We start from the raw sequence: 21,959 nt of genomic DNA on the forward strand, positions 1-21,959 counted from the left end.
AATAAAAACTCAGAACTCAGTTCTAAAGAATCTTTAAAAGTGATCGGTCGAAAAAGTAGCTACTCGCGCAGAGGCGACACAACCGAGGTTTATTTTATAGAGCATACATAAATAAACATACACCCTTCCAGCTGGCGAAGAAGTCAAGAGGGTAAGCCGATACTGTATGAAATATGCTGAGTTTGCTTTTAAGTGCCTTTTCCTAGACGGCCATGAAATTTTTGCTCTTTTGGTGCGCAATTTGCGTGCTCACTGCCCCCGGAAGTGGAGGAGCGGTCAAGGAAACAGTGGACATAATACGTTTGATCCAGGACGTGACGCACTCCATCCTCAAGTCATGGGATCTGATCAACAAGATGCCCGTGGCCGAGATCACCGCGGGGGCCCTGATCTACGAGAACCAGCGCCAGATGATGAGCAAGATCGAGGAGGTCAGCGGAAACATCAGGAGTCTGGAGGAGCAGCAGACCAGGAGCACCGCCCTGACCATTGAGACGCTGCTGAGGGAGATGCAGGATAAATCCAACCTGCTGCACAGGCTCAACCAGCTGAGGGACTTCACCAAGTACATAGATCTCCGCCACATACAGCTGCAGGGCTACGAGCAGCACCAGGAGTCCCTGGAGCCCAGCACCCTGATCAACTTTGCCAAGTGGAACGTTAATCCCGGCTCCAATTCGCTACCCATATTGCTGCAACTGCACCACGACTGTCTCTACCTAGGTGACGCCATTGCCCCCGAACAGGACTACAAGCACTCCCTGCTCTGGGAGCTGACAGCCAGTTTTGAGGTGTCGCCAGAGCAAATGTGCCGGGCCAGGCAGTCGGCCCAACAGTTTGCCTACCAGCTCTTCACCAAGTGGGTTTTCACGGAGCTGAAGGGCTACACCATGATAGAGTTCTCCTGGATGATGCTCCGGCAGTTCGGGCGAGGAAACTTCACCCAGGAGCTGCTGCTTATGCGCGAGAACCACCAGAAGCGCATGGAGCACGCCCAGCAGGTGCTCCAGCAGGTCATGTCGCACAGCAACCGCCTGTACTGGCGCTGCGATCCTGGAAAAGATCAACACGTGGAGGGCAAAACCTTTGACCGCGTCACACGCCTGCTGCAGGGCTTCGTGGAGAACGAGGTCAACCTGAATCCGGATCAGAGCTGCCGCAGCGAATGCCCCTATTACCATGATACCCGCTCGAGTGGCTGCTATCAGCCGGAGGAGGAGTTCTGTGGCCAGCAGCCCACCTGCAAGGGAAGACTCTACAACTGCAACTACATCGACTCGGACATGTCGATCTGTCTGGCCTCCAACAGCTCCGCAAGGCGCTATGAGTACATCAACTTCGGGGCCGATAAGCAGGGCCAGGGATGCAAGTCCAAGGTGAGGGAACCCTCCTCCTGGTCCAGCTGGGTCTTCTGGCGCTGCCACTACTGCTTTTGCCTCTGCGATGAACCCGGACCCAAGTCAGATCGCTACTTCAACCTCCGTGACTCCATGTCGGACTTCAAGCAGAACAAGATCGTGACTGGGGTCCGGTTCGTGAAGAGCCAGCGCGTCTTCCACCTGCAGCTTCAGCAAGGCGAGCTCCTGCCGCGAGGAGCTATCAACAACAGCTCGCTGGAATGGCTGCCTGTGGAGGATTACAACGTGAGTGATGTGGACATTCGCGATGGCTACGACTACCACACCCTGAGCATGGACAGCAGAGCCCTCGACCTGGATGAGATTTCAGTTAATTCAAGCGACCAAGTGGTCACCGGAGTTCGTTTCCGGATCTTCAAGAAACACCTCAACCTTGAGGTGCGTTTCAGCTACTTTAATTTCTCCACTGGTCTTCTGATCGAACCGCTGACAAAGAGCTACTGGCTGGGCAATGAAAACTCCCATCTCGAGGGTCAGCGAAAGAAGTTAATCCTAAAGGAGAGTGATTTATCCACCGCCTCGGAGCTGCCATCGCTACCGCTTTCCAAGGACAACCAGTACATGGAGTTTGGCAGCTCCAGCCAGTTGAAGGATGCGGCCCAGAACACTTTGCCTTTCGTAGATGTCCAGGAGGTGGTTCCGTATCCCGCGGTTCCTCTTGCCGGCTTGGGAATCTACTACAAGGGTCGACCTGGGTACGGCGGCTTCTTCGCTCCCAAGGTGGTAACCTTTGACTTAACCAAAGGGTTGTCGGAACCACGTACCTAAAGGTCGGGAACAATTTTAATTTGACGAATTTCTTTTATATGCCAGCATGTGCCAAAAACCAAAAGCTGCAATCAAATATTAAACTAAAATAAAAGATTCCCAGAAATCAGAAAAAGAATTATATTATTTAAGACCTGTGCCAGAATAACTAAACAATAAATGTTTCTTAACAAATATTCAATAAAATATATGGATTTGAATTTACGATTAAGTTGGAACATTATTGAATTGGGAAAAAATAAAGTTTTAAAAAAAACTAGGCTTTTTTTTTCAGTATTCCAAATGCTTGGGAAACAATTAAAAAGAATATTTAAGGCAGAAATTGCATGATTTTCTTTATTCTATAAATAGGTATCAGTCTATTGTATTTCATATTCAAATTTATTTATAAATCGTTTTGGAATGGTCTATGAAATGCTCTGTTCTCAGCAAGAATATTAAATTTATTATACATTTCAATACTTTGTTATTGAGATAGCCATGAAAAGGTGTCGAGGTAGTATTCAGTTTATTATTGTCAACTTTACATTTTAATAGGTATACTACACTTTTAAACACTCAAACTATCCTAGCCACGTGCAACAGAGAATTCAAATAACCGACTTTAGCGCGCGCCACTTAACAGTGCTGTTAACTTGGCCGGCGAAACGGCGAGAATCCCTAGCGCGTCCCAAGAACCGCAGGCGGCTTGATCTCTGTGACATTGAAGTTGCGATTTTGCGATTGAAACCGCTATTAACCACATGTTATCTGGGTTATTGCGACCGCGGTTCATCCAAAATCTTAGCAAAGCACTCTCTCTAGGGGCACCCACACTCTACTCCCAGATCCGCAACATGGACGACATTGCTCTGGATGCGGCCAAAAAGACGGCGGCCCGCACGGCCGTGGATCAGTGGGTCACAGAGGATACGAAGATTCTGGGCATCGGTAGCGGCTCCACCGTCGTCTACGCCGTCCAGCGGATCGCGGAGCGTGTGTGGAAGGAGGGAGAGCTCACGGATCTCATCTGCGTGCCCTCATCCTACCAGGCGCGCCACCTGGTCCTCGACTACAACCTTAATCTGGGCGATCTGGACAGGAATCCCAACATAGACGTGGCCATTGACGGGGCCGACGAGGTGGACCGGCATATGGTGCTCATCAAAGGCGGCGGCGGCTGCCTGCTGCAGGAGAAGGTGGTGGCCTCCTGTGCCAAGCACTTCATCGTGGTGGCCGATTACACGAAGAACTCCATCCGTTTGGGTGAGCAGTGGTGCCGCGGAGTGCCCATCGAGGTGGCTCCCATGGCCTATGTGCCCATCAAGCTGCACATCGAGGCGCTCTTCGGCGGAGAAGCCTCCCTGCGGATGGCCAAGGTCAAGGCGGGACCCATTGTCACGGACAATGGCAACTTCCTGCTGGACTGGAAGTTCATCGCCAACAGGGAGTACGACTGGGACGAGGTCAACCGGGCCATCACCATGATTCCGGGCGTCCTGGAGACGGGCCTGTTCGTCAACATGGCCCACAAGTGCTACTACGGAATGGCCGATGGCACGGTCAAGGTTCAAAACAAGTAGTTGTAAGGGGATTACGAATAAAGTTCAACTATCTAACATGTTTTCTTGAGAAGAGTTGGGGGAGCCATTGTGGCGCTCCTTGCATTTATCTATTACTGCGAAGTTCCTTAACGCTGAAGATTTTCTATAAAAAAAAAATAAAAATTGAGTTACTAAACCTACACAAAACGTATTTCTTAATTGTCTTTATAAACGAATTTATTCTTTGAAATGATAACAAAATGTGGTTATCCGAAAGTCGCTACAAGGGATTCCTATTAAACTTAAATCACTGTCGTATTGATAACGACTTAGCAAGATAATTATTAGTTATTCTTAAGAACTAACAAGTCGTTTATCATACCATATCCAATGAGTCAATAGCGAATGTCATTCCATAAACGTAGTTTACATACGCTTTTGTATACTTTTGTCTTGATTTCAGCTACAAAAATAAATAAACATTAAATAAACTACGTCTAGAAGGCCTTCTTGGTCCGCCCAGGGAACAGGGTGTCTTTCAGATACTGGAACAGTGATAGCAGGCCCTGCTTCTTGTTCCGCGAGAAGTAGTTGCTGACCACGTCCGGACTGCGCCGGCTCTGGTCGCTGACGGTGGTGGGCAGGACGCTATCATTCGTGCTGAGTGAGACAAACAGGGCGAAGGGCACGATCCACATGCAGATAGTGAAGTAGGCCAGCACCTGGAGATAAAAACAATATGAGATTAGGGTTTAAAGTTAAATATTTGTTATCTCGGGTTAGATCAAATTAAAAATATATATTTGGGGTATATTAAAGGTTTGAATATTTGAGTTTTAAGTTTACTATAATTAACCTGGACATAAAAAGGATATGAGTTTCGGGTTTAAAGTTAAATATTTGCTATCTCGGGCTAAAAAAATTAAATATATATATTTAGGGTATATTAAAGGTTTGAATATCTGAGTTCTAAGTTTACTTAAATTAATTTTTCTAAAAAAGTTTTGTTTTTATAAAATAGTAGGTACTACAACATAAGAACATTGTTATGGTATTGTAATGAATGAAGTATTAACTTTTAGGTTCTCCAACTATAGTTTAAATAAATCAAAACATTCCTAGTAGATAATTCCACCTTACCCACGAAAAAATCCTTAAAAATAAATTAAACAGAAACCAAAAACATTAATAAATTGAAAAAGAACCCAAAGATGGTATTATATGTAACGAATGCGCTATTTATGACTAATGATTTATGCAACACATAAGATTGAAATATTATTGAACCTTTAGAACCCGCTGATCCCAACTCACCTGCGTGAAAGGCACATAAACGGTGGTGAAATACTGGAAGGCCAGGAAGTGATTGACCACCAGCATGGTCAGGGATCCCAGCAACGGAAGCGAGAGGAACCGCACAAAGGGGAATCCTCCCATGATTCCGAGGTGGAAGCCCTGGGCAACGAATCCACATATTATCAGGCTCCACGGGAGGTCCTCGAAGAGCATCAGCAGGATGTAGATGAAGATCGTGAAGCTGATCAGGAAGAGGATGCACTTCCTCGCCGCCGTGGTGTACTCCTCGGCTAGTTCAGCCAGATAATAGAGTCCAGCCACTGGGAAAACAATTGCAGACGTTGCAGTTGAGTCAGAAAATCGGATAGCGACACCTCACCTATGGATAACGTCAGGAATACGATCTGTATGCCCAGGGATATCCAGCCCAGTATGTAGAGGAAGGCCATGGTGTGTACTTGGACCAGAAGATAAAGATATATACGTAGTTATATTCGGCTAAAATCGGCCGACAAAACAAAACAATCCGATCAGTGTGTTGTATGGCAGTTGGCTGTAAATACTAGACCTATGGAATGGTATTTTAAGGCCACTCTAGAATGTAAGACAACTTTTAGCGCGCTTTTATTTGTTGCTATAAAGAATGTTTTAAGGTCATTCCTTATACTTTTTATAACTTCATTAAGTCCAGGATAATATACAAAGGAAAACTTAGATTAATAAACAACTTATTCAATGGGTTGAAAAACCAAAACAAACCGATTGGTGTGCCCATTTTCCACAGCCCATTCAGTCACATTTCGTTTGGTATTTCTGGAATCCAGCCATTTTCCCGCCAACTGCGAGCGGTCTTACAGGCTTTGCAAAAATTTCGAGCGCGTGGTATTTTATGCCGCACGCTTTATTTCGCCACTGGAAGTAAGTTTAAAGTGTTTGGCTGCGAATCAGCGGTGCGACTAGGACTAGAGCAAGTGCACCCAAGTCCCGGGAATCCAATAAGATGTCTGAGGGCAGTGGAAGCGAGAATGCGCCCGGAGCAGAGGCGTCGGCAGAGGCAGCGGCTGAGGCAGAGGCGGCGACTGAGGCAGCGCTGATGGCAGAGGCCGTGGCTGTGGCCTACCAGAGCGAGGATGAGGAGGATCAGGAGCATGAAGAGCCTGCCGACCACCAGGAGGAGGACCAAGAGGAGCCCGCCGAGCAGCAGGACGGCGAGGGCGAGGGGGAGCCAGAGGGCGAGGAAGACGCCGACGGCGATGGCGACGCCATGAGCGTGGAAAACGCGGAAAACGAAAGCGACAGCGGTGGCAATCCGGAGGAGGCTGCTGCCGCCGACCGCCGCCAGGCCACCAAGAAGGAGCTCACCCAGATCATCGACAAGTGGGAGCAGCAGCAGACCCAGAGTGGGTACGATCCAGTGCCCACTCTAAGGAGGTAAAAGGATTTCTTTAATATCCTCCCATCATTTTTAATATATTCCTTTACTCTCACAGCTTGGCGGAGATCTTTGAGCGCGAGAAGGACGTGTACCGGCGGAAGGACCCGGATCCTTTGGACTCTCGTCATCCTTATAGAGCCGATCCCAGTTGCCAGTACGGATTGCTGCTCAAGCTGCTCTTTCGCAAGGACACCTTTATGAGCAAAGTAAGAAATGGGTTTAAGGGTATTTCTTTTTTAACGTAAGGCCCCTCCTATAAAAAAGATAAATTAAGATTTTTCTAGAAACCTGAACATTATTCATCAAGAAACTAAACTTTTTTTTTGAACTTCCAAAACGCATTCCAAGCTAATATCGCTAGTTATTATAATAGCAATAATAATCTACATATGTGCTGGAAAAATTGCATTATCCTACTTTGAGCAAATGGGACTCTTCTAGTAAATGAGCGATCTATTAAATTATAAATTGTTTGCTTAAAACTTAAACCAGTATTAGTAGATCTTTAAATCTTTGAATAGATACTCTCGTAACTATATAAGTAAAATTGTTTAGAGTATTTCGCCAATGAATAAGAATATTAATTTACCATTGGAACTATTTAAATATTAGATTAAGGTAGAATATTAATTCATTTTCCCAGGTTAAGGGATCCTGTTGCTTTACATTTACCCAAAAACAAAGTACTACATGTATTAAATCCATTCTTTTATAGTTACTCAACGACTATCTGCGAGAGAACTACTTCAGTCGTCAGAACGTGAGCCGCAGCTCCCTGGAACTGAACATCCTGGCCTGCCGGCTCATCCTGGAGATCATGCCAGGCATGGAGACCTCGGCCGTTTTCCAGACCGCCGAGGGCGACGGAACCATCAACCGTATCTACTCCTGGGCGGAGGACAGCATTGAACCACTCCAGAGCTACGCCACTGGACTCCTAGCCGAAGCCATGGAAGTGAGCGACATAGCCATCAACTTCCGCGATCAGAACATCCGCCTGGTGCCCAAGATGATCAAGCGCCTGCACATGTTGCTGGCCATCAGCAAGAGTCCGGATGCCAATACCTCGCAGCACAACCAATCGGCGGACAGCAGTTCGGCGGGAATGCTCAGCTGGGTGGCCTGCGCCAGCAATGCCTCCGCTCCCCAGTCGCCGCAGCACAATGGCAGTGGACTGGGGGCCAGTTCCTCGCAACACGGAGACGCCTCCAACATGTCGATTCTCTTCGAGAACAGCAGGGATGCTTTTCCCGTGTCCCGCTATTACAAACGCATGTACATCCCCTTGCATCCGCCGACGGCGGACACCAGCCAAATGCTAATCATGCGCTTCCTAACCAGCCTGGGCGAGTACCAGGAGTTCCTGGCCATGGCCTTTGAAAACAATGTGATGCAGCTGATTTTCGGCTACCTAGAGAACTTGGATCGCAGAGACACTTGCCTGGCCTACGAGGTTCTCAAGTATTTGGCTTCTCTTCTCTGCCACAAGAAGTTTGCCTTGGAGTTTATTTCCCACGGCGGACTGGAGGTGAGTTTTAATTAATCTTACTAAAGAAAAAGTTTCTTTAAATTATTTTTTACTTGTTGCAGCTTCTTCTGAAGGTTCCACGCCCCAGTTTGGCCACCACAGGTGTCTCCATTGCCATCTACTACCTGGCTTACTGTGAGGACGCCATGGAGCGCATATGCAGTATGCAACGTCCCCTCATTTCGGAGCTGGTGCGCTACGCTCTTTGGATCCTGGGTCGCTGCCACGACTCTTCCAAGTGCCATGCCACCATGTTCTTCAGTCTGAGCTTCCAGTTCAAGGTCATATTGGAGGAGTTCGATGCCCAGGATGGGTTGAGAAAGCTCTACAATGTGGTGAGTAAATTGCAATTGCTTGGGTAGACCTAACTAAGAAGTTAAAGCTAACTATATCATTCCCCTTTTACAGATCTCCGTGCTTAAGATCCTGGATCCGAGCCACAATGACAGCGACAACGACTCTGATATCAACGAAGACGTGGAATGTGCTTCCCGCCAAATGGTGCGCCATGTCTGCGTGGCCCTCAAGCGCTACATGGAGGCGCACTTCTTTTACAAGTACAACAGCTTTCTGTGCCAGCACAACGCGGCCTCCTCGTCGCCCTCCTCCACGCACTACTTCAACCAGAATCCCACGGTTGCAGCCAAGCTAACTTTCGACCAGCTGCACGACCAGATTCGCACGCTCCAGGAGCACACCTCTATTCGGGCCCACTGGCAGCCGGTGGATCAGCTAATGAAGCTCGGAGGAATCACCATGCTCCTCAGGATCATTGCCTTCAGCTACGATTGGGTGAACAGTGGACGCTCTGAGACGGTACGATCGGCCCTGGACGTCCTAAGTGTGTGCTGTATTATTCCACGGGTCTATGTGGTGCTCTGCGAGCGACTGCTGATGCTGGACAAGACCACCACCTCGGGATTCTGCTCGGTTCTGGGCGCTGCTGCAGGGGAAATCACCTCGGATGCGGAGGTGATCAAGTCGGCGCTGGCAGTGCTCTGCCACTGTGTCTGCTCGCCCATCATCCGAAAGGATAGCGGCACCAGCCTGATCAAGTTCGGCAACTCCTCCAGAAAGAACAAGGCCAACCACAAGTACGCCGAGGAGCTGATTGAACGAGTATGGGAGTCGGTGTGCTCCAACAATGGCATAGTGGTGCTGCTTTCGCTCATGCAGACCAAGGGACCGATTACGGATGCGGACTGCATCAGGGGAATGGCCTGCCGAGCATTGGCGGGACTAGCTCGCTCCGATCGTGTGAGACAGATCGTCAGCAAGCTGCCGCTGTTCGCTGGCGGACAGCTCCAGACCCTGATGCGCGATCCCATACTCCAGGAGAAGCGCGCCGAGCATGTGATCTTCCAGAAGTACGCCTTGGAGCTGCTCGAACGGGTGTCGGGCAAAACCAAGCCGCTGAACAATCCGCTGGATCCGTCGCTCTCCAACATGCACAAAGCCAATGTGATTGCCCAGACTCGCATCCAGTACAACAAGCAGCAGCTGTATCAGCTCATTTTCGAGCACCTGGAGAGCAATGGCCTTTCGCAGACAGCCCAAATGCTGCAACGCGAAGTGGGTCTTCCCCTGCAGACGCCCACCACACGAAGCTTCCATCAGTCGCCTTTTGATTACAAATCACTTCCCAGCGGGAGTAGCTCGCTGTCCAGAAATCGCCTGCGAAGCCGCATGCAAGATGTGAATGCAGCGATCATGGGAAGCGGAGACCTGAACAGGAGCTTCGGAGAGGACTCGGCGATAGCTGCAGGAGCAGGCAGCAGCTCTGCAGGGGACGGAGTGAGCATACCGAACTTTGGCTGCCTTAACACAACGCAGACGCCTATCAAAATCAGGAGGACGGACAGAAACTCGGTGAGCCGCTCGATTCAGAAGTCATCGCTGGAGCCTGGTGGCATGTCAGTGGGTCTGCCCGACGATGGCCAGCTGCACCCGAAGAGGATCACCCTCAACACTATCGTCACGGAATACCTTACCAATCAGCACTCGCTGTGCAACAACCCGGTGACCACCTGTCCGCAGTTCGATCTGTACGAGCCGCACAAGTGTCCGGATCCCAAGCCCAGTCGCCTGTTGAGCTCCAACTACAACCTGACCAGCCGGCATGCTCGCACTCAAGCTGGTTTCAATACCGGTCGCTTTGACCGTCGCTATGTGCACACGCACTTTTCTCCGTGGCGCAGCATTCGATCGGCGGACTACGAGGACCTAGAGTTCACCTGCTGCGACCTGGTGGGCAAGTACATCATCGTGGGCACGCAGCAGGGCGACGGACGAGTGTTCAACATGAACGATGGCGTGGAGCAGTTCTTCTCCAACTGCCACAACTTCAGCGTTGATGCCATCAAGGCCAACAGAGCTGGAGATCTGGTTATAACGTCGAGCTTCTGGCGCACGCCCACCAGCATTCTGTGGTCCATTGCGGACGACGAGTTCAAGTTGAAGCTGCGTCTGCCCGATGTCACCTACTGTGAGTTTAGTCAGACGGCGCAGGATCGCCTCCTGGGCACCCAGAATGAGGTATTAATTTGTTTTGTTATTTGTGTTCCTTTGAATTAATATCTTTGCCTTTGCCTTTCAGTGTTGCACGCTCTTTGACATCAATACTGGGTCCAAGGTGGCGTCTTTTACGCCAACCATACCTAATCTGTACACCAAAAACAGAGCTACTCTCTGCAGAACCGATGAACTGATTTTGTCTGGTAAGGAATGAGTTAATGTTTAATCAGAAAATCGTTTTATAATCTATTAAATTTACTTTCCTAGATGGTGTTCTTTGGGATGTGCGTTCTGGAAAGGAGATCCACAAGTTCGAGAAGTTCAATCAATGCATATCGGGCGTCTTCCATCCAAATTGCCTGGAGGTAAGGTCTGAAATTGAGAGGGGAATTCCTTGCTAATGCTCCCAACTTTTCCTTAAAGATAATCGCCAACACCGAGGTGTGGGACCTGCGCACCTTCCACTTGCTGCAGACTGTGCCCGTGCTGGATCAGCGCAACTGCACCTTCTCGCCGATGCACGTGATCTACGGGGCCAGTTTGGGGGCTGATAGGGACCACGACATGGACCCGACCACCTACGACACCAGCTTCAACGTGCTGGACGCATATGACTACTCGAGCATTGCGACCATTGACGTGAAGCGCAACATCAACGATCTGAGCGTCAGCGCCAACGGGAGTCTGATCGCCGTGGTAGAGGACTACAGCGGCTACGAGTCCAAGCAGGAGACCTATGTGAAGATCTACGCGGTGGGCGTGAAGAAGAGCGAGCGCTCGGAAGAGGTGCGTGCGGTTAAGGAGCTGGCCAGCGAGGTGTCGGACGCAGTTGCGCCCGCGCCTGCGAACGCCAACGATGTCGGCGGCGCTTCGCTGCTGCGCGTCTTTGAGGAGGCATCAGTGCGCCCACAGCCGGCGGAGAACGCGGCGCCCGCTGGCCTCAACGAGGAGGAGCAGCTCCGTCGGCTCAGTCCCGCTTTGCACGCAAGTCCGAATCTTTCTCGCCAACATGCACCCAACAGCTCAATTGTTGGGGTGCGACGGCGGGCACGTACACTGGGTGGCAATGGCAGTGGCGGCGGGAATGGGAATCTGAATCTAAATGGCGGTGGCGGAGTCGGAATCGGCGCTGCTATAGATCTGAGAACCCTCATGCGGCGGATGGATGATATTGAACTAAATATTATGTCTATGCTTGCAGGAAGATGATGAGGAGGTGCCCGAATCTGATGAGGATGGCTCGGATACGGGCTCCGAGAACAGTAAGTTGGATTCGATCTGCAGCGTATCCGGTTAGCCTAAATATCCTCACCCCGTAGCTTTTGCTCTAGGTCCGAATTTCATGGGATTCCCCCTGCTGCGCAACCTGGGACTCGGCTCGGACAACGACGAGGACGGAGACCTGGATGAGGACAACGACGATGGGGATCTGCTGGACTCCGATGACGACATGGACGACGACGACGGATCCGACAATGGCGACGACGAGGGCGACTTCGAGGATGTGCTCGAATACTTCGACAGGAGCAGCTCAGACGGTAACTCAAGATCTCTAGAATCCGTTCGTGTACGACTTGTATTTTCTCCTCCCCTAGATTGAGCCCCTCCTAGTCCACACCACACCAACACATCAGCTCCTCCACCACCGATCCACCGCTCCATTGTTCTCCTACTGTGTCGTCTCGTCTCCTTCGATCCTCTCTGTTGTCCGCAGCGCGCCTGGAGGATGAGATACCAACAATCGTCGTTAGTTTTAGTGAATCTAGATATTAGGCTGTTACACTTACAATTTAAACTGTTATTTTTGAATTTTGTACAAACCATACATACGAATGCCGCAGGATTGCATGGTAGCCAGCAAATGATTATTAATGGGATCGCATCGTGAATACCGACTGTGAGAATCAAATCTGTAAATTGTCCAACAATTTCCACTGTACAAACCTAAATAAGAACTGTATACTTTTGCTATAAAGGAAGAAACGATCGTGTTAGCATCAAATATTAGCAACTAGGAACAATTGAACATGTTTTGTATAATTTTAAGCCCTATTTTTGTATCTGCTTAAATTTGCAGCGTTTTCGTGCGCATACCTTAATGATCAGAAAATAATTATATATTTCGTTTCAGAAATTTGAAAATTGTATTTGTTTTCGTTTTGCCCATGAAGTGAACTATGTATACCAGTGTATTCCGAGTTGATGAATTTAAATATATTGATTTATTGAGAACTTGTAAAGCCAACTTTGAGTGTAAAAACGAATTCTTTTTAATTAATATGCTTTTAATAAGTGGTCATTTTGATAAACATTTATTTGCAATGTACTTCATGAGTGGGAACTCTTAGATATTTCGATTATATGCGGTTCGAAACGAAGAATTGAGTAGGATAAATTACCGAATTATTAAAAGGAACGGGAATTATGATATTTTGCTATCAAATTGTCCACACAATATCGATCCACCCTGATTTTACCTGATGCATAGACCTACTGGTGTTACACATACGGTCTGTTTGGAGTTTGAGTCGAATGCTAGCCGATTATCTTATCGCCGGGTGTGGACTCCAAGTTGGTGAACGCACACATTCCCATCCCCCAGTTCTTATTCACCAACTGGCAGTGCGGTGACGTTAATTCGGATCGGCTCTCACCGAAAATCAAATCAAATCTCGGCCGAATCCTTCATCAGTAGATAAATATGGTGATATTTGGGTGCTCGCAGTGCGACTGCTTGGCGGTCAAGTGGAATGCGTTCGATTAGGCCGTTCGCCGCTTAGTTGTCGGTTTAAAATTGCAAATTTAGTTACGACTTGTCCTCCGACCTGTGCTGATCGACGGCTCCGGCGCAATTGAATCCAAGAACTGCGACCACGGGAAGTACGGAAATGTTTAAATTACTTATCGTCGGTTGCCTGACTGTGTTGGTGGCGCTGGGTGCCTCTGCTTTTGAGGAGCACCCCCACTTCTGCATCGAAACGGAACCGCTGCTCCTGTCGGAGATCGATCGACACATAGTCATGCCCAGCGAGAAGGACCTGCAGTGCCACATTAAGGCCACCACGTTGACCCAGAAGGAGAAGGTGAATCATTAACATGGTGATTGATGAGCTAGTCAGCATAGATTGGCTTAAACAAATCTAAATATCTCATATTTGAAATCGATTTTAAAAGTGAAGCTGAAATATCTTGGGGTGCTTTTATAACTGACCAGTTAAGACATATCCTAGGAAAATTTAAGTGTCTCGTTTTAAAAATATTAAGGACCTAGTCCATTTTTTTAAACCAAAGGTTTGTAATTATTATACAAGTTATAAAAAATTGTATTTGTATTTTTAAAACCAATATTGGATGATACATTTTCCAGTATCCCACACTTCGAAAGAAGGAGATAATAATTAATTGCTTATCTACTTTGCATTTAAGTCGCCTTTCATATCTTTCTTTTTATCTAACTATTTAGATATTTTTAAATATTTTCCTTGGTGTTAAATCTAAACTAACATTTGGAATTGTTACTCATATTTAATTAAATTCAAGTTTATATTTCTAATCGAAATAATTCTCCAACAACTTGACTCTTTAAATACATTTTAAATCCTCTAAAAAGCAAGTCTAAAATAAAACCTACTTAGTGTTATAATTAGGTAACCAAAAGTGAATTACATTTATCCATTTTTGTAAAGAGTGACCTCAAGCAGATGCAAACTCCCAGCCTTAAATGGCTTTGAATTCCGTTTCGTCCAAACGAGTTTAGCTCATCGACATCCTTAAGTGACGAATCCAATGCCAGCCATAAATTATTCGTGTGCCACCTTCGAGTGGCTGATATTCCAAATTGAATTAGCTTGACGATAAAGAGACAAAGTGTCCATCGCAGCTGGGGAAGATAATGCCGGCGGAGCTGAGATAAGCCGGCGATCGAGGTGCTTGTTTCCCGTCTAAACTTTTATCTGGCTGATTCGCAGGCGAGTCTCGTGGACACCCTGTGCACGGATCACGGCTCCACGACGGTCAAGCGGGACAACCACCACTTCCTGCGGCTGCACAACGGGGAGCTGAGTGGACGCGGTGTCCAGGCGGAGGTGTGTGCCAATGAAGCGGATTCGGTCCTGGCCTGGGTGCCATACCACACGGTGCTCAAGAACTACGCCGCCGAGCTGAATCCCAAGGAGCGGCTGACCTACATAGCCAAGGCCACCAATGTGGAGCGCGAGAAGACGGAGCTCTGCCACTTCCGGCACACGGATCTGGTCAATGCGGTCTCCGACAATCTGTTCACCTGCGTGGTCATGATCTTCGGCGATAACTTTGTGAGTTTCTTCAGGGGATTTACCCGTAGATAGCCTAAAAATACAGAAATCATTGCAGTACGGTCTGGAGGACAACATCAATGTGCTGGTGGAGCTGCAACCGCTGATGTACCAGCTGCGCAACATCACCTACCTGCCGTGGCGCAATGTGTCGAACAGCTACAAGATGCACCTGGGCGACAGCGTGCTCCGGAATCCCAGTGGGGAGAGGAAGCCCATCTACGGCAGCTTGAACTACGCCTTTGTGGAGAAGATCCTGGTCAACATGAGCAGTGTGTACCAGGATAAGAGCCTGGCCAGGCTGCCCCTGCTCTTCGAGCACCGTTCCTCTGTCCTGGAGCTGGATGCAGATGGAGTGGGCGGCCTGGATGTGGCGGAGAAGGCCTACTTCGGACGCAGCATGGATCCCAGGAGCGAGGTGCGAGTCCAGGTGATTGGCCAGTGGGTGGACCAGCATCGGGAGTTTGGCGCCGATATATACGAGTACTATGGCCATGGACTGAGGCGCTACAGGCAACCTCTGCTGGGAGCCCGGCTCACCTTCGTCCGGATCGACAACACAGAGCCGGTTTTCATGGCCCCGGAATCGAGTAATTTGGCCAAGGCCTCGCTCTTCCGAGAGCAGAAGACCGGCCAGCTGAAGGAGGATCCATCAGGCAACTTCACCGAATGGGAGAACACCCAGGAGGAGGCGGATTCCGATGGTTACTACGGCTGGTTTGTGGTCACCTCCCTGCTCCTGGCCCTCGTCGTCATCCTGGGCATTTATCTGGTGGTGCGCACCCACAGCAGGAGGCTCAAGCAGCGCCAGAGGTACGAAGTGGCCAACACGAATGTGGCTCCACCAGCCTGAAAAATTAAATATTAGCCTTTAGTTTTGTATTCCGAAAAAGCACCAGGATCAACAGGTGTTCTACTCCGAAATGTCAGTTTAATAAAAAGAGTTGGCAGCGCTTATGCCAAATACTTGAATTTTCTTTTGGTTTTAATGTAAAATGTTTGTTTAAGTGTAGAAAAATTATGAAAGTGAAATTATTTTTTTTTAAGTAGAGTGGAAGAGGCAGACAGGCCAATGGATGAAGCTAGAAAAGGTAATTTTTTTTTTTTTTTTAGTATAACAAATTCATTTATTTAACGTTGATCCATGATGATGCCTAAAACCAAACTGATGGTCGGGAATGGCATCCTGCACGCTTCTTACTCCCATGATTCTGCTAAGAAATATTCTTTCGAATATATTAGAGAATGTGGGTAGCAAGCTTATCGGTCGGTAAGACTGGACAAGGTTCTCCGGTTTTGGTATCATCGTTATCACATTCTATTGAGAGGGAAAGTGGTGGATACGTAGCATTGAGTTAAACAGGAGAACAAGGAACAGGATTCCCTTTTTGGGCAAGGCCTTGGCGATTCTGCTATCAATGCCATCAAAGCCCGGCGCTTTTCTAGGATGTAGCTTTTGGATATGAAGATAAACTTCTTCTGGGCTTACGTGTTGAATCGGTAAGGCATCTGGGGAAGGGGCATCCAGGAAGGCAAGATTTTCTTCAACATCCTCGAGGCTCGCGAGTTCAAATGGCATATCGACGAGCGGAGGATGATCTTAAAAAGCTTCTTTATGAAACCAAACGGAAATACTTTGATGAGATGCTCCTGAATGCTGACCCCACCAAACCTTACGGCTTTAACCTCTGGAAATGCAGCCCCTACGAAAGATCCCCATAATGAAATCTGATGACACATGGTGCAGGTCCGACTCAGAAATTTCTTTAGCTTTTGCAGACGAACTTGAAAAACGCTTCCAGCCATTTGAAGAAAAGGTAAGGTTTAATAATAAGAGTGGTAAATTGCAAGTAAGAGTATTTAGAGGGTTGTAATAATTTTTAAAAATATAAACAAATGTCGCAACCGACACGCGTTAGGGCCTTATCTGCCCAGCAAGTTGGCAGCCCCGTTTGCAACACACCTATCTCACTCACACACAGAGCAGTTCGGCTGGCGGAGAAATTCATTCATCTCAATCCATCTCACATCGAAAATCGAAAGAACCCTATTGATAACGTCTAGTGCTTTCATTCGATCCGATCCGGGTCCCGAAAGACCCACTGGTGTGCACTTGTTTTGGTTTCGAACCCTTTGCCGCGGCAAGGAGCGTGTTTCGGCCCCATAATCACAAATATGTGAGTTTCGAAAGGCTTTTTGTGTGACGCGGCCATATTTGAAGAGTTTTCGTGTGTTGTGGATGTGGGGCGAGCTGCGGAAATTACATAAATACAGCGCAGGTGAGCGGAGTTCTGGGTGAAGATCCCTGCCGAAAGGTGCGCGCAGTGCGGGTGCAAGCGAATCGAAAACATTTGGCCAGCTCAAGTCGGGGATTATGTATTTGTTTCGTTTTTGGGCCCAAAAATATGATTTTTCGCTCGCACCAACACCAAGATGCTAAATTGTGTATAACACTATAGCTGTCTCTGTCTGGCGCAAGAGCTACCAGATGTGTTGAATGGCCACTGTTAATAGCAGCGGGCTAACAGAGCTGTTACCTAAACTGGCCCATTTTGGCGGGCAAATTTGGATTCGTGCACCTTCCGGGGGGATTCACCTGTAAAGCGATGGGTATTCCAAGCTAATCGCCTTGTAAACCCTTTCAGCCACCCTCTCCTAGTGACACAAAGTGATGGATCGCAAGAAGGTCCTGGAGCTGGACAAGATCTGCCGCCTGTGCATCTCGGAGCGCAAGGAGATGCGCCCGCTGTTCAGCGAGAAGGTCCCCGAAATGCTGATGGACTGCACCAGCGTGCGCGTGGAGCCCACGGAGGGCTGGCCGGACAAGATCTGTGTGCAGTGCGTCCATGCCGTGAGCCGGAATCACGCCTTTAAGACGCTCGTCGAGCGCAGCGACAAGGAGCTGCGCGATTACATCCGCGGCATCACCGTCGCCCAGGATTTGGAGGAGCAGCAGCAGCAGCAGGCGGCGGCCAGTGCCAAGCAGCAGCTACTGTTGGAGCGCAAGCAGCAGCGACTGCTCCAGAAGCAGCAGAAGATGATCGACGAGCAAGTGCAGCTGGCGCTCCAACAACAGCAGCAGCAGCAGCAGACTCCGGCCAAGCCCAAGCTGAAGCCACTGCTGCGGAAGGGCTCCCGCCAGCAGAAGCAGCGGCTTCTGGAGGCAGCGCCAGCCCCACAGCCCGTCGCCCCCCAGCCACAGATGCAATTGCTGCAGGAACCTGCTCCCCAGCCGCAACAACAGCCCACTATGCAGCAGCAGATCCAGCAGATTCAGCTGCCCACGCTTCAATCCGCTCCCGCCCAGCTTCTGTCCACTGCCGGCGCCACCACGACGATGCCGCAGCAGATCCTGCTGCCCAACGGCCAGCTGATCACGACGGCCCAGATTGTGGCGCCCCAGTTGGCGCAGATCATCAGCACGCAGCCGCAGGGGACGGCCAACGGACAGGCCACCGCTCAGCAGTCGCAATTCCTGCCCCAGCTCCTGCAGACGCCCAATGGGCAGACCCTGCAGATCGTCCAGCAGCCCAATGGCACGCAGACACTGCAGCTGGTGCAACTGGTGCCGCAGCGCAGTTTGGCGCCCACCGGGGTCACGACGGTGACCACCACCACCAATGCCACGGACATGGGCCACCATCATGTGGGCGCCTCGCTAGGCGATGCCGACGTCCAGCTGCTGGAGGACGGCTGCGATGTGGAGGACGAGGAGCTGGAAGATGTGTACGAACAGCTGGACGGCAAGGGCGACCACAGCTTCGAGACGATTGTCCTGGACGACGACCAGCAGCAGGACTTCCTTAAGGACCACCACGAGCATCACCAAGTGATGATCAACGAGGATCTTACGCAGAGCGAGAGCCAGGAGCACGAGTACTTTGACGATTTGGACCAACAGCAGGCGATGGACGAGGTGGAGGAAGAGGACGAGCATCTTAAGCACGAGGAAGACCAGGATACGTTCATCATCGAGGAGATACAGCTGGAGGAGGACGAGATGCTGGAGGATCCGGATGCGGAGGAGATCGACCAGGACTGCGAGTACATAACGGACGATCAGGATCCGCACCTTTCGGGCGACGTGGACGACGACCTGCAGTACGCAATTATGGAGCCACCGGATGGCGAAACAAGTGTGGACATTGATCAGGCCTTCCTGGAGTCCGAACAGTCGCACCATCATCATCAGCAGCAAGAGGAGTTGCAGAGCATATCGCTGGAGAACGCTGTGGTCGAGTTTAGCCAGGCCAACACGACCCCGGACGCCCTGGTGGCCCCCACTCTGAGCGTGAGTTCGCCGAGTCCGACGGCCAAGCGGGCTAAGAGAGGCAATCAGGGCACTCCGGTTGGAGTAACCCTGGAGCCCTGCGACCACCAACCACCCGTCGCTGCGCCGACGATCAGCAGCAAACTGGCGGCAGCCAATTCTCGCCAGCTGGTGCAGACGGCCAGCGTGATTGCGGCCGCGGGAGCGGACGACAACTACGAAATAGACGCTAACCTGGTGACCGAGTTCATACGGCAGCACACCTCGCCACTAGGATCGGGCCGCTACATCTGCCACCTGTGCAACACCGAGTTCCGGCAGTTCAAGGGCCTGCAGAATCACATGCACTCGCACACCAACTGGATACGGGCCAATTGCAAGAAACAGCCGCAGTGCGAGATCTGTTTGAAGAGCTTCAAGGGGCCCGGCATGCTGCGGATGCACATGAAGACGCACGACGCCGAGTCCAGCACGCCGGTGTGCACCATCTGCAACCGCACGTTCAAGTCGAAGGCGATCCTGTACCGGCACAGGCAGACGCATCAGCAGCGAGCCTACTGCTGCGGCGTGGGCAACTGCCGGAAGAACTTCTCTTCGGCGGTTAACCTCAAGTGGCACGTGGAGCGAAAGCATCCGGAGGTGGTGGAGCCCCTGTTCAAGTGCGGGGAGTGCGGAACTCTGTACGACAACGTGGACTCGCTGCAGCTGCATGTGGAGAGCACCGACCACACTGCGGACGTGCAGATGAGCGGCCAGGACGACAGCTTCAGCGGGGCAGTGAGCCTCGTCAGCAACGGCACCACCGACATGTCCAACATGATGGCCACCGGCCAGAGTGCCACCTTGGCCGGCGGAGCGGGCGACACCCACGCCGTGGTCGTGGGCTCCTCCGGCGAGGTGTACTTCGTGACGCAGGCGTAGCCAGCGGAGTTCGCCGCAGCAGCCGCTCCTGGGAACGGCGAGTGCCTGCTCGGCATCTAGATGACCACTTAGCTGTAACATACGGATATAAATATATTTTTGTACTACCCCGTCTAGATAACACTTAGCAATTAGCACACAACCACACACAAATATTGCAATCCTAGATTTCTGTCGTAGAGAACTTGTTTAGTAGGACCTAAGAGCGATTCACTCGAATTTTGTAAGCAAATACGAAACTTTAGGTAGGCAGATCGGATCGAAACAGGTCCCACATCCAAATCCGGCGGGGACTGTGCCAGTTTTTGTTTTTAATTTTATTATCTACTATTATTAATTTGTTTTTCCCGGGGAATATCAGACTGGCATTTTAGGCTAAACGTATTTCGGCGTTGGGTTTTCATTGTTGGGCTTGAAACGTGAATAAGTAAAAATTGTTTTAACTGCAACAAAATAAATTAACAAACCTTCTAAAAAAAATATGCACAATATGCTCATCTTTCTCCGTGGCGGGTAATATTTATTTTTAAGCATGTAATCCAATTCGCTGGGTGGCGTGTTATTCAATTGCGGCATAAGAGGACCGGAAAAAACAGCGCCAAAACAAAATTGATCGAAAGAAAACAACAATCAGTCCAAGGTCTAGCCTATTGATTCCCAATTGCCACGTGTAGGGTTCCAGAGTATCTGGATAATTGCACCTTAGTGTTTAGTTTGTCCCTAAAATGATATTTGTGCAATTACACTTATCTTATGGATGCTAAATGCATTTATTTGTTTATGGGTATTTAAGTAATAATTTAAATACTTATTATCTGGCCTTACGGATGCTATAACTTTTTGTTATTTATCTATGTACATATTTAAGTGGCCGGTAATCAATTATCTGAAGTCACCCGCTGTCCCACGAAATTGATAATTAATTAGCAAATAAGTTGCCCAATATCATCAATTGGAATAACATTGTGACAGCGAAAATCGCCCGCCGTTTATTTATTTCGCTCAGTTTATATATGATGGTCAGCCGAGTGCTGAAAGATAAGATAAGGGTTTTTTGTTATTTATATGACGCATTTTCTCGACATCAATTTAATTTTCCACCCAGATGTTGGGGAAATCTGATGACCACTTTTTCTGAATTAATTATAGAGCTTATGAATACTTTGATATTCACATCGATTTTTCAAGCTATCAAATGTGTTATAAGGTCAATCCTTAAATAATTTAAAATGACATTTTCTTGGCTATGGTGTGGCATTATAATTCTACAACCCTTCCAAGACTATGCATTTTAAATTGAGCTATGAAATTCTGTACGACATTTAATTTAAATTTCCTATATCTAAAATGCATCTGCTTTCATGCTCGACTGGAAATGTCCTTGAACTTTGAACCATCTGAAAGAAAAACTTGGCCACGCAGCCAAATAAATGAATAAATGGCAAAACACACGTCGTGCGGTTGTAGAACATATGCATTTCAGAATACCCTTACACTCAGAAGAACTACCTGTCGAACTGTTTGAAATTCAGAACTAGGGAAGTACTATTTCTTATAGATCTTCTAGTCATAACATGTCATTTAAAAAATGTTATTTTCAGAAACAAAAATTTCAAATATTTTAATTCAATAAGAAAAATGTTAATGGGGTTTTACGTTTTCAAAATGTATTTCCAACATATCTATTTTGGGGACACACTATCGAACAAAACCGGCGACTGTTGGCTCCCAACAGTTGGCCATCCATTTCAAATTTAATTGATTTGACGCAGGCTAGGGGTTCGAGAAGTGGTCCGTAATCGCAATAATTGCACAAAATAAATTCCTTTGATTCAACAAAGTTTATTCACAAAACACACATTTTCAGCTTATTAATGCACATTATTTTGTATTAATACCTGGGCGTTCTGGCATTAATTCAGATTTTTGAATCGAAATCCACGACGTCACCGAACATGGGACATTAGTCACGC

The 21,959-nt window shown here is 48.7% G+C and overlaps 5 protein-coding genes and 1 long non-coding RNA gene across 9 annotated transcripts; 4 read left to right on the forward strand and 2 right to left on the reverse strand.

Moving 5' to 3' along the window:
• Window positions 1-2,334, forward strand: LOC119551500. The gene is made up of 2 exons (XM_037860865.1): window positions 1-151; window positions 207-2,334. The coding sequence occupies exon 2, from the start codon at window positions 213-215 to the stop codon at window positions 2,184-2,186; it is 1,974 nt and encodes a 657-aa protein (XP_037716793.1). The 5' UTR covers window positions 1-151; window positions 207-212; the 3' UTR covers window positions 2,187-2,334.
• A 506-nt stretch (window positions 2,335-2,840) lies between these two features.
• LOC119551523 (ribose-5-phosphate isomerase) lies at window positions 2,841-3,788 on the forward strand. The gene has a single exon (XM_037860910.1). It carries the CDS (start codon window positions 2,930-2,932, stop codon window positions 3,746-3,748), a length of 819 nt encoding a protein of 272 aa, XP_037716838.1. The 5' UTR covers window positions 2,841-2,929; the 3' UTR covers window positions 3,749-3,788.
• A 327-nt stretch (window positions 3,789-4,115) lies between these two features.
• Window positions 4,116-5,548, reverse strand: LOC119551524 (protein TEX261). Its single transcript, XM_037860911.1, has 3 exons — window positions 5,385-5,548; window positions 5,024-5,325; window positions 4,116-4,431 (listed from the first exon to the last, which is right to left on the reverse strand). The coding sequence occupies exons 1-3, from the start codon at window positions 5,452-5,454 to the stop codon at window positions 4,207-4,209; spliced, it is 597 nt and encodes a 198-aa protein (XP_037716839.1). The 5' UTR covers window positions 5,455-5,548; the 3' UTR covers window positions 4,116-4,206.
• Window positions 5,549-5,844: 296 nt separating this feature from the next.
• Window positions 5,845-12,616, forward strand: LOC119551858 (protein mahjong). 4 transcript variants are annotated; one of them, XM_037861435.1, is made up of 11 exons: window positions 5,847-6,436; window positions 6,496-6,646; window positions 7,156-7,968; window positions 8,031-8,303; window positions 8,377-10,503; window positions 10,565-10,685; window positions 10,750-10,847; window positions 10,906-11,268; window positions 11,684-11,744; window positions 11,802-12,020; window positions 12,078-12,616. In XM_037861435.1, exons 1-11 carry the CDS (start codon window positions 6,006-6,008, stop codon window positions 12,080-12,082), a joined length of 4,662 nt encoding a protein of 1,553 aa, XP_037717363.1. In that variant the 5' UTR covers window positions 5,847-6,005; the 3' UTR covers window positions 12,083-12,616. The 4 variants fall into 4 exon arrangements, 2 of the variants coding, with proteins under 2 accessions (XP_037717363.1, XP_037717365.1); XM_037861437.1 differs by having other exon boundaries at window positions 11,814-12,020; XR_005219555.1 differs by lacking the exon at window positions 12,078-12,616 and having other exon boundaries at window positions 5,845-6,436; window positions 10,906-11,744; window positions 11,814-11,901.
• A 770-nt stretch (window positions 12,617-13,386) lies between these two features.
• Window positions 13,387-16,502, reverse strand: LOC119551860. The gene is made up of 4 exons (XR_005219556.1): window positions 16,285-16,502; window positions 14,929-15,644; window positions 14,114-14,829; window positions 13,387-13,520 (listed from the first exon to the last, which is right to left on the reverse strand). It is a non-coding gene; the product is annotated as an uncharacterized LOC119551860 (long non-coding RNA).
• A 260-nt stretch (window positions 16,503-16,762) lies between these two features.
• LOC119551859 (zinc finger protein 853) lies at window positions 16,763-20,468 on the forward strand. The gene is made up of 2 exons (XM_037861438.1): window positions 16,763-17,074; window positions 17,441-20,468. The coding sequence occupies exon 2, from the start codon at window positions 17,467-17,469 to the stop codon at window positions 19,984-19,986; it is 2,520 nt and encodes an 839-aa protein (XP_037717366.1). The 5' UTR covers window positions 16,763-17,074; window positions 17,441-17,466; the 3' UTR covers window positions 19,987-20,468.
• Window positions 20,469-21,959: the final 1,491 nt, after the last annotated feature.

The sequence above is a fragment of the Drosophila subpulchrella genome, chromosome 2R (assembly GCF_014743375.2).
Source record: "Drosophila subpulchrella strain 33 F10 #4 breed RU33 chromosome 2R, RU_Dsub_v1.1 Primary Assembly, whole genome shotgun sequence".
In the NCBI taxonomy this organism is placed as follows: Eukaryota; Metazoa; Arthropoda; class Insecta; order Diptera; family Drosophilidae; genus Drosophila; species Drosophila subpulchrella.